Source organism: Salmo salar, chromosome ssa25 (assembly GCF_905237065.1).
Source record: "Salmo salar chromosome ssa25, Ssal_v3.1, whole genome shotgun sequence".
In the NCBI taxonomy this organism is placed as follows: domain Eukaryota; kingdom Metazoa; phylum Chordata; class Actinopteri; order Salmoniformes; family Salmonidae; genus Salmo; species Salmo salar.
Window position 1 is genome coordinate 19,969,001 of NC_059466.1, and position 11,948 is coordinate 19,980,948.

Below are 11,948 nucleotides of genomic sequence, written 5' to 3' on the forward strand. Positions count from 1 at the left end.
TTCCTTCTTTTCACTCTGTCAATTAGGTTAGTATTGTGTTCAGTTTTCTCCTATCACAGCAAGTAACTGTTTTAAAGTCACCATTGGTGAAATTCCCTTGTCAGTTTCCTTCCTCTCCGGCAACTGAGTTAGGAAGGACTTCACCATGCTCAAAGGGATATTCAATGTCTGCTTTATTTTACATTTCTAGCTATGTACCAATAGGTGCATTTCTTTGCGAGGTATTGTAAAACCTCCCTGGTCTTTGTGGTTGAATTGGGGTTTGAAATTCACTGCTCGACTGAGGGACCTTACAAATAATTGTAAAATCATGTTAAACACTATTATTGCTGTCCATGCAACTTATTATGTAACTTGTTAAGCAAATTCTTACTCCTGAACTTATTTAGTTTGGCTTGCCATAACAAAGTGGTTGAATACTTATTGACTCAAGACATTTCAGCTTTTCATTTTTCATTAATTTGTACAAATTTCTAAAAACATACAATACAGTTCAAAGGTTTGAGGTCACTTAGAAAAGTCCTTGTTTTTGAAGAAAATGACATGTTTTGTCCATTATATAACATCAAATTGATCAGAAATCCCTTGTAGACATTGTTAATGTTGTAAATGACTCTTGTAGCTGGAAACGGCAGATTTTTTAAGGAATATCTACATAGGCGTACAGAGGCCCATTATCAGCAACCATCCCTACTGTGCTCTAATGGCGCATTGTGTTAGCTAATACAAGATTATCATTTTACAAAACCCTTTTGCAATTTTGTTAGCACAGCTGAAAACTATTGTCCTGATTAAAGAAGCAATAAAACTGGCCTTCTTTAGAGTAGTTGAGGATCTGGAGCATCAGCATTTGTGGATTCGATTACAGGCTCAAAATGGCCAGAAACAAAGAACATTCTTCTGAAACTCATCAGTCTATTCTTGTTTTGAGAAATTAAGGCTATTCCAATGCGAGAAATTGGCAAGAAACTGAAGATCTCGCACAACGCTATATATACTACTCCCTTCACAGAACAATGCAAACTGGCTCTAGCCAGAATAGAAAGAGGAGTGGGAGGTGTTGATGATCAGTTACTTGAGAAGGAGACCAAGTCAAGACGCTGGACCGGGTGGATTCAATTATAGTAAGGCAGCTTTATTAAGAGACAAAGATATTTGGCAAAACGTGCACGGACTCGTTCGTTTAGCTCTTAGGGAACTAGCGGAAGAGCCCCGAAACATAATGTGCATCTGTTTTATACAACATGATTGTAATGTAATGACGTATGTTGAGTTTTGTAGATTCGTCCTCCTGACTGGTCGATGAGTGGAGTGACGATCTGGTCTCGGGTCGGTGTCGACTCCCCATTGGTCCATGAGTGTGTTCTTTGTTTCGCTGACCCAGCCCTCTGGGATGGGTTTGTGTGTGTGCGTACGTGTGTATTTTGTGCTGAGTCATTGTCTGTGTATCTCTGTAGTCACAAGATGTTATTGCGAGACTGGACATGGCCCCTGTGATCAGGGCATTTCCTGTTTTATCAGTGCTGTGTAAGGTCTAATTCGGCCAATCTGTTTCTGGGTGTGCGTGTATAGCTAGTATCAGTTCAACACAGAATGTGTCTTTTGTATCAGCAGATAAGTGTTGCGCAATAGACCAGCTTATCAAATATATTTATTACAAATCCCCCTCTTCACGTCTAAAAGACGTGAACCATAGAAACCGAAATTTGCAGCTGGCAAATTTTGTGAGTCCCCCTCTTCACAATTACGGAGGATCGTCTTGGATCCAGACTGGATCTATATCAGCAGCGTCAAGCAGTGGGTACATTTGGGCCGCATCCGCAGGGTTAGGGGAGATCGCAGTAGTAATTAATCTATTGGCCAACGTGCGTGCACAAGGAATACAACAGCAACCGCATAGCACTAGGATAGCAACAAAGACAGAAATAGAAACCAGGATGGAAGACACCAGAGTTTTATATTTACCAAAGGCATCCATCCAGGAGTCCCACATAGAGGTATCAACCCCAGAGTGCCGCTTCATTTTACCGTTAAGGGTCTGAAGGCCCTCAACGGCAAGGGAGAAGCTTCCATCCGGCGCCGTGTTGTTGGGAATGAAAGTGCAACATTGTTCCCCAAAGATTGAGCAAACACTACCCTTTTCAGCCAACAACATGTCAACAGCTATGCGGTTCTGGTAAGCCATAAGGGAAGTTGCAGACAACTGACTATGTATTGCCTCGAAACCCTGTTGAGTAAGATTACCCAATTTCTGGACATTATAATGGATATAGTTAATTCGATCGATATTTTTGTTAATGGTGCACCACCAGCATATAGAGGATTCGAAGCCGGCAGCCACTTGATCTACTAACTTGTATTCATCTGGAACCCAACAAGGGACACCTATGGCGTCAATATAGGTGGGGTCCCCCGAGGAGCTGCCGAGGGAACGTTTAGCTCGGGATTGGCCCCCCTCGTTCTCCATGCTGGTCAACAGGTCCTGAAGTTCAACAGGGTAAATTGAAATGGGGAGAAGAAGAGAAACAAGGGCACAAAGTCCGGTGGCGTTTCCGGGAAACCCATCGTACAGGTGGGTTCCGCCGCACCACCACCACACGTCCGCCCTGGAAACATGTTTAAAAGCCATGTTAGGATTATAAGTAAGATTACACCAAGCTAAGGGCACCCCACCGAAATCAGGTGGGCCTCGGGACATATTTACACACATAAATTCGGCTTTTGCAACCGTTGAAGAAAACAAGGGGCTCTCGTCTAGATGCCTTTACTAATGGGAAGACTTTATCCCAACTAGAGCAGTTTGGATGTGGGTTATCATGCTTCATTACCGGAAGTACACACGCCGCAGGGATAACCACCGGCACAATACGAAGGAGTGGCCGTGGCCCCATACATACCACACAGCTTGTTTTACCGGCTTCCTCAGCCAGCAGCAGCCAATTATTACCGAAACCGGAGATGCCAGTGGCCGTAAGGATCTCCCCATCAGGTGTAGAAGGAGCTGTAAGGATGGTAACGGAATCAAAAATTGGGCTAGTGAGGTTTATCCCTACAGTAATTGAATGTACCGTAGAATTAGTAACCACACATACCTGAATTTTCCAATATACAGGTGTGGCGGTGCAACTTACATAAGGAGCCAATCTAAAGTCTTGACAGCCCGTGGAAGACACTGGACGGATGCCAACTTTCAATCCTGTATGCTCAGTGGCGAGAGTCAAACGAGGCCGCCACTGAGTACCTAACCCGGTTGAGGTGTAACTGGACCAGTCATATCCGGTCTCAGCCACTAGATTATCCCAGGTCCAGTCACCATGCTGGGCCCCTACAGTCATATACCAATCCCATCCTCTATAGGATCCTGCTGATGTTCCTTTTTTAGCTGAGAGGTGTGACCCTCCCAGGGTATCCCATAAAATAAGCGCAGAAGTGGAAATGTTACTAGGTATGCATAGTGTGGTGCTCCTAACCTGACCAGGGGTGCATTCTTGGTCATTTGAGGGCGTGGAGCGAGTATGGATCCTATGGGTCGAGTGCGGCTGTGTACTGTTACCAGTGGTTATCTGAGTGTAAGACAGTGTATTGTTGGGTGTGTTCCTGTGCGTGAGTTGTTGTACTCCCCATGTGAGCGTGCCAAACAGTACCCCAATCAGAATTATAAAGAAGAGAAACAGTGGGGCAGATATCCCCAGTCTCACCCAGGGAGGGAGATCCCTTCCTTGAGGAGCCTTAGGGCGAGGAAAAGGGGGCGGTGGCACCATTTTCCTCGTCCAAGGAGTCAGTGGTTGGGGTCGAATCAAGGGCGCGTAAGTCGGCCCTGGTTTCAGTCAATGTTCTGGAAGGAGTTGGGGCTGGCGTGCAATGTGTTAGGTGGTGCCAAGGTGCGCCTGATTTACCTTTGACCTGGACTGAGTGTGAAGTAACTTCCTTCACTTCGTACGGTCCAGTCCACCTGGGTTCCAGCCACTTTCTCTTGTGGACTCGGACCCTCACCCAGTCCCCAACTTTTACCTTCAGTGTTGGCGAGTCTCCCGACAGCTCCCCCTCTTGGACCTTGCGGATCTGTGTGGAGAGAGCTGCAGAAAGTTCTGTCAGTTTTCTCACATAGTCAGACATTGCAATTTGTTGTACATCAAGGGCGGGCATATGACCTCCCTCCCTTGGTGGACCAGGCATGACTCTGCCAGTCATTATCTCATGGGGAGAGAGATGGGTCCCTGCTCCTGGAGAGGCTCTCATAGCCATCAACGCCAGGGGCAGGGCCTCAACCCAAGTCAACTTTGAACCAGCACATACCTTAGCTATTTTAGCTTTCAGGGTTTGGTTAGCGCGCTCCACAAGACCCTGTGACTGGGGCCTGTACACTGACCCAAATTTGTGTTCAATCCCGAATCTCTCCTCCACCTGTCTCAGGTGTTTGTTACTGAAATGGGACCCATTGTCGGATCGAATTTGTCTTGGAACCCCATACCTAGGTATGAGCTCCGTCTGTAGCCATTTTATGACTGACTTTGCGTCTTCCTTTGCTGTTGGTATTGCCTCTACCCACCTGGAGAAACGGTCCACCATTACCAGTAGGTACCGTTTCCCCCCCACTACGTTGTCTGACCCCATGTCTGTGTAATCTATGCTAATGTCCTGGAAGCATGCATTAGGGACAGGGTAAGAACAAATGGGCGTTTGATAGTTTTTTTTTTTATTGTGACTCCCACATATGTCGCACTCATCGCAGTGTAAGTCTGTCATGTCCTTCATATGAGGATGCCACCAGACGTATGACACCTTCTGAAATGTTTTCAGTTTTCCCTCATGTGTAGGCCCATGAGCCTCGCGTATGAGTTCAGGACACAGGTTTGCGGGGGCTACCAGTCTGCCATCATGGCATCTCCACAGTTCATCAGGTCCTTTGGTCGCCCCCTTCTGTGCCCATACTGAGTGTTCGTATGGTCCTGCCCCAAGCTGCATCTCCTTGATGTCTCGTGGGGTCAGTTCGGTCTGTGATGTTTCTGGCCGCATCACCATCTGTCTGGGTGTGTAGCCTCCAGCTTTCTTCGCCGCTTTATCGGCAGCATCATTCCCTTCGCTGATTCTGTTGTTTGATCGTTGATGTCCCTTGCATTTCATTATAGCTACCTTTTCAGGCAGGGAGACGGACGAAATCAGTTTCTCCATTTGTGTCTTGTGTTTAATGGGGAGGTTTCCTGTGGTAGTAAAGTTCCTTCTCACCCATTGTGGTCCGTCTATGTGGACGGCTCCGTGTGCATAGGCGGAATCGGTATAAATGTTCACCGTTTTTCCTTCTGCTTTTTTCAATGCTTGTGTTAGGCCTATGATCTCGGCAAGTTGTGCGGATGCCGGTTGTGGAATGATGGCTGCTTCCAGTGTTATGTGTGAGCCATCTGATAATTGTTGCACCACAGCGTAGGCTGCTATGTTACCTTCTTCTCCTCTGTAGCAGCATCCGTCTGTGTACAACCACAAATCAGGGTTTTGATGTGGCATGTTTTCCAGGTCAGGTCTCAGCTTTAGTTCTTGCGCTGCTCTTTCGGTGCATGAGTGAGGTAAACCTTCCTCTGCATTTAGCGCGTCTGCCATGTTTTTGTCAGTGTTAACCTCTATGGGACCGGCGGGACGAATTCGTCCCACCTACGTAACAGCCACTGCCATCCTGTGGCGCGATTTTCAAAATCTTCAAAATCATATTACTTCAATTTCTCAAACATATTACTATTTTACAGCCATTTAAAGATAAGACTCTCGTTAATCTAACCACACTGTCCGATTTCAAAAAGGCTTTACAACGAAAGCAAAACATTAGATTATGTCAGCAGAGTACCAAGCCAGAAATAATCAGACACCCATTTTTCAAGCCAGCATATAATGTCACCAAAACCCAGAAGACAGCTAAATGCAGCACTCACCTTTGATGATCTTCATCAGATGACAACCCTAGGACATTATGTTATACAATACATGCATGTTTTGTTCAATCAAGTTCATATTTATATCAAAAACCAGCTTTTTACATTAGCATGTGACGTTCAGAACTAGCATACCCCCGCAAACTTACGGGGAATTCGCTAACATTTTACTAAATTACTCACGATAAACGTTCACAAAAAGCATAACAATTATTTTAAGAATTATAGATACAGACCTCCTCTATGCACTCGATATGTCCGATTTTAAAATAGCTTTTTGGTGAAAGCACATTTTGCAATATTCTAAGTACATAGCCCAGGCATCACGGGCTCGCTATTTAGACACCCGGCAAGTTTAGCACTCACCATAATCATATTTACTATTATAAAAATGTCATTACCTTTTGTTGTCTTCGTCAGAATGCACACCCAGGACGTCTACTTCAATAACAAATGTTGGTTTGGTCCAAAATAATCCATCGTTATATCCGAATAGCGGCGTTTTGTTCGTATGCGTTCCAGACACTATCCGAAATAGTAAAGAAGTGTCGCGACGCTTGGCGCAATTCCTGACAATAAAATTCAAAGTATTCCATTGCCGTACGTCGAAGCATGTCAACCGCTGTTTAAAATCAATTTTTACGTCATTTTTCTCGTAGAAAAGCGATAAAATTCCGACAGGGAATCTCCTTTTCGGCAAACAGAGGAAAAAATCCCAAAGGCGGGGGCGGTCGGGGTCACGCGCATAAGCTAGTGTCTCTTGATGGGCCACTTGAGAAAGGCGATAATGTGTTTCAGCCTGGGGCTGGGATGACGACATTCTCTTTTTTCCCGGGCTCTGAGAGCCTATGGACGACGTGGGAAGTGTCACGTTAGAGCAGAGATCCTTAGTAAATGATAGAGATGGCAAAGAAGTTCCAGAAATGGTCAGACAGGCCACTTCCTGTAAAGGAATCTCTCAGGTTTTGACCTGCCATTTGAGTTCTGTTATACTCACAGACACCATTCAAACAGTTTTAGAAAATTTAGGGTGTTTTCTATCCATATGTAATAAGTATATGCATATTCTAGTTACTGAGTAGGAGTGGTAACCAGATTAAATCGGGTATGTTTTTTATCCAGCCGTGTCAATGCTGCCCCCTAGCCCTAACAGGTTAACAAACGTGATGTGTGACTGTGTGCACTTATTCTGTATCTTGTTTTTTCTTTCAGAGCTGAACGTGAATTCTTTGCTCATGAGGTAAGATGCCACTCCATGATGGGTGTGGATTTCCAAAGGGTGACACATTACCAGGTGGGCTGTCTTCTCAATGGCTTTAGCCACCGCTGCCACATACCTGGAGCATGTTGTTTGTCCCAATTCGATGTGGTCCAGTTTGGAGGAATGGTACATCAGCACTCTCCTCTCCCCCTCTTGTTTCTGAAACAGGACGGACGATGTAAAACCTTCCTTTTCAGAAACATCCAGATGGAATTTTGACTGGTAGTCCGGGGCAGTGAGAGCTGCGGCCACAGAGAGATCAGTTTTCAGAAGAGCAAAAGCCTCGGATGCTTCTGGCGTCCAGGCCAGAGGAGCATGGAAATTTCTTGCCCCTGATGTGCGGACCATTTCACGCATCGGCTCGGTTCGTGCCGTGTAGTCGGGGATGTGGGTCCTTGAGAGTATGGTGGTGGGTCAGTAGGCAGTGCCGGGTATAGTCGAGTCGACGGCTGAGTAGCCTCTTCTCCCTTTGATATGTCTGTATGTGAGTCGGCGGCTGTGGAAGTCACAATCCCCATCATATCTGGTTTTTTATATGGGAGTGCCCTCCTGGTTTCCTCTATTGCCCAAACCCCTATTCTCAGTTCTGCTTCTGCCTTTTCTCTGTTCTTAGTCCCTTTTTTCTTAAACATATGCTTTCTGTTACCTTCTATCTCACCTTCTATTCCTTTCTGAACTGCCTCCTTCAAACCTTCCTCCATCACCATCAGCTGGCCTTTAGTGGGAGCTCCCCCGCTAAAATAGCCCGCCTGTGTCCATCTCAACTTCACTTCCTCCCACACTTTTCTTATTGCTTTATATTGTTCCTCTCCTCCAGCTCTATCCTGTATTTTTTGTTCCAAATATTCACTAAATTTAAGTTTGGTTGGTGGAGTGGCTGCCATGTTATTATTTTGTATAAATGTCCCTTTATTTTTGTATACTTAGCCCGTCGTTGGTCAAAACCAGCGATGTATTCACGGTGTTGGCACAGTCTTATCTCTGGTGCCCCACCCTCGTAGACAAAGTTTTAAAATTGTAATTTGATAAACTGCGTAAAATACCCCAAGACAATACCAACAGCACGGCGGCTGCAAAATTATATTTCCACAATTTAGTCAGTTCTAATTAGTTCTCAAATCGACAGTCAGGGTCTCATGGAACGGACCATATGTCCAACAAAAATCACTCCTCCTGGCTGAGTTTAACCTCAGTCATCCACCTATCTAGACAGACAAAACACTCTCCTGGGCTGAAAGCCACTTCAGACTTACGGGCTGTGTACAAACAAGCACTCTCAACAGGGCTGAGAACAAGTCTCAGACGAACTGGCTGTGCACGGGTCCCTCCCTACCACATATCAACCGGGCTAAAATAAATCTTAGACGTCCGGGACGAAACTAAACACGTTATCACAGGTTATTATTTTCCCAAGTCATCCCACTATAGTCGGATGCTCTAAACTCCTCGCCGCCTCAGTCGGCCATGAAATTAACAGGGTTATTAAATTAAGTTATCTTACTTTATCCATCCGCATTTAACTGGGCGTTCTCTTCTGGTTAGCTATTCCAGTAAGCCTTCCCTAGTTAGCAGATATATTCTATCAATGTTGCGCCACACAGGCTTTTAATTTAACAGGGGAGTCACACACGATCTCTCTATTTCACTCTTATGTACCCGACTTTGTATTAATGTCTCCTATCCACACGCCACTGTGGATGGTCATAATCTCACGGAATACATTTGTACCAATCCCAGTTTCTACTGATGCTACTTGGTATCAGGCCTATTACCAAAAATATCCTTGTACTCAGCCTTAACGTTTGTCAATATAATTTCATAGAATTTTAACAGTAATTCATACTCACGCCCAGTACTTCTGATCAAAATTTGGATAAGACTATAATACAATATGCAGATTTTGTTTTAACAGGCTCTGATTACCTTTTTTTTTTTGTCGAGCTCGTTGATCAGTTTCCCGGGGCAAGTAGAATCGCCGATGGCTCCTGCGGACAGGTCACCCGTCCTACAAGATTGTCCTGGACTTGTCTCCTCTCACATCAACCATTTATGGACCGAATTCAGAAGTATGAAACCATCCTCTGCTACCAAGTTTTGTTGATGATCAGTTACTTGAGAAGGAGACCAAGTCAAGACGCTGGACCGGGTGGATTCAATTATAGTAAGGCAGCTTTATTAAGAGACAAAGATATTTGGCAAAACGTGCACGGACTCGTTCGTTTAGCTCTTAGGGAACTAGCGGAAGAGCCCCGAAACATAATGTGCATCTGTTTTATACAACATGATTGTAATGTAATGACGTATGTTGAGTTTTGTAGATTCGTCCTCCTGACTGGTCGATGAGTGGAGTGACGATCTGGTCTCGGGTCGGTGTCGACTCCCCATTGGTCCATGAGTGTGTTCTTTGTTTCGCTGACCCAGCCCTCTGGGATGGGTTTGTGTGTGTGCGGACGTGTGTATTTTGTGCTGAGTCATTGTCTGTGTATCTCTGTAGTCACAAGATGTTATTGCGAGACTGGAGGTGGCCCCTGAGATCAGGCATTTCCTGTTTTATCAGTGCTGTGTAAGGTCTAATTCGGCCAATCTGTTTCTGGGTGTGCGTGTATAGCTAGTATCAGTTCAACACAGAATGTGTCTTTTGTATCAGCAGATAAGTGTTGCGCAATAGACCAGCTTATCAAATATATTTATTACAGAGGCCCCGGTGCACAACTGAGCAAGAAGACAAGTACATTAGAGTGTTGAGTTTGAGAAACAGACGCCTCACAAGTCCTCAACTGGCAGCTTCATTAAATAGTACCCACAAAACACCATTCTCAATGTCAACAGTGAAGAGGTGACTCCGGGATGCTGGCCTTCTAGGCAGAGTTCCTCTGTCCAGTGTCTGTGTTCTTTTGCCCATCTTAATCGTTTCTTTTTATTGGCCAGTCTGAGATATGGCTTTTGCAACTCTGCCTATGTGTTATTTTTTGGACAATATATGCGGCTCTTTGTTTATAATGCACTGTCCACTCACGCTTGACGCTTTTCCAAGTTGATGCCCAAGAGAACAAACATCCTCAGATCACGGTCTCAGATCATGTTCGAGCCTCGGATTGGACAGTGAAACACACACGCTGGCACCTGCAGGCGACATGCAGAGGTTTCATTTCTCTCTCATACTGTCATGGCTGAAGCCAGCGCAAATTCCTACCATTTATGTGTCCAGGTTAAACATGGGACGTCCCTCATTATGAACAAACAGTCGGGTAAATTCATGGTTATTGCATCATTTTTAGATCTATTAGAAGCGATTAATAGACGAAACAGCAATGAACCAATTGACTGGCCACAGATCAGGGTATTCATCAGCAAAGACGCAGTGCAAGCTGATAGAACTTTGGAAAACCAAATTGAAGTAAAAATGATTGATGAAATCGAAGTGTGTCATCTGTATGGTGATTTGCGATTCATAACTTTTTACAGGTACTACCAGTAGTAGTAGGCCAACCGATAACACCAAGACAGAATGCGTTTGAAATGATGATGCGCCACCGAGAACAGCTAGCATGTCCAGCAAAGTACATCACCAGTGGCACGCACACACTTCGTGCAGATCAGCAGGTGGGGGCTTTTCGTGGCAGCCAGACGAGACAATCGAAGGAGGATGCGGTGAGCAAAGTTACTGGGATCGAATTTAGTCACGCTTGATCTATATAGATTGTTGCTTCTAATAGTGCATGTTATAAACAACATTTCTTTTTGATGATTAAAGGTTATACTCTATGGCTGGATTTATGTATTTTATCCAATGCTACATTCATTTGGCAGACCTAACTTGATTGACCCTCTTTCTACAAGGCCTAGTCTATGAGAGGCCTAACCATATTTGTATTAATATTTTGTTAACGCCTAGGCAATAGAGATGGTATTGTACTCATTATTATGCATCAACATTTTAATTTGATTACAATTATTTATTGCTAATCATTCTTGAATTTGTATAATTCAAATAACCAGCAAACTTAACAGTTTTGTACATCATTATTTAGAAATGTTTGGTAAGAGGAACGGCGTATGACAACAGTTCCCTTCTTCTAAAGGAGGGGAGAGGAGATACATGCTAGTCCAGCGCAATAATGTCATACAATTAAGTAGATTTATGAACTGATAATACATTCATACATTACTTTTTTTCAATCATTTTTGAATATGATAGAATATTGCATTCTATTATACATCCTATGTGAATAATGTTCATTAATGTTAATTTGTGTATTAATAATAATAATCTGAAAATCAGTCTGAAATTGAATATTTAGCATATTGTTCATGTCCATATAGCCTAGGACAATGTCATAAAGTACTGCTACTCCTTATCCACCTAATTATTATTATGTATTTATTTTCGCTCGCCTCACTTTTCTGGGGGGAAAATCCAATGCATTTTTTGGGGGTTGAAATGTTTGCAAATTTATTACAAATAAAAAACAGAAATACATAAGTATTTTACCCCTTTGCTATGAGACCCGAAATTGAGCCCCAATGCATTCTGATTCCATTGATTTACAACTTGATTGAAGTCCACCTGTGGTAAATTCAATTGATTGGACATGATTTGGAAAGGCACACACCTGTCTACAGTTTACATACACCTTGCCAAATACATTTAAACTCCGTTTTTCACAATTCCTGACATTTAATCCTAATTAAAATTCCCTTAGGTCAGTTAGGATCATCACTTTATTTTAAGAATGTGAAATGTCAGAATAATAGTAGAGAGAATG

At 43.8% G+C, this 11,948-nt stretch overlaps 1 protein-coding gene across 1 annotated transcript; it reads right to left on the reverse strand.

Annotated features, from left to right (window-relative positions):
* Positions 1-1,114: 1,114 nt before the first annotated feature.
* LOC123730544 (protein NYNRIN-like) lies at positions 1,115-9,708 on the reverse strand. The gene is made up of 2 exons (XM_045707781.1): positions 7,081-9,708; positions 1,115-5,613 (listed from the first exon to the last, which is right to left on the reverse strand). The coding sequence occupies exons 1-2, from the start codon at positions 7,537-7,539 to the stop codon at positions 3,730-3,732; spliced, it is 2,343 nt and encodes a 780-aa protein (XP_045563737.1). The 5' UTR covers positions 7,540-9,708; the 3' UTR covers positions 1,115-3,729.
* Between the last annotated feature and the right edge of the window lie 2,240 nt (positions 9,709-11,948).

Excerpts from the sequence above, each read along its gene's own strand:
- LOC123730544 (XM_045707781.1), bottom strand. The coding sequence starts at position 7,539 with ATGCGTGAAATGGTCCGCACATCAGGGGCAAGAAATTTCCATGCTCCT. Across the intron at positions 5,614-7,080 it reads CACAGTCACACATCACGTTT|GTTAACACTGACAAAAACAT; the intron begins GTTAACCTGTTA and ends GGTCCCATAGAG.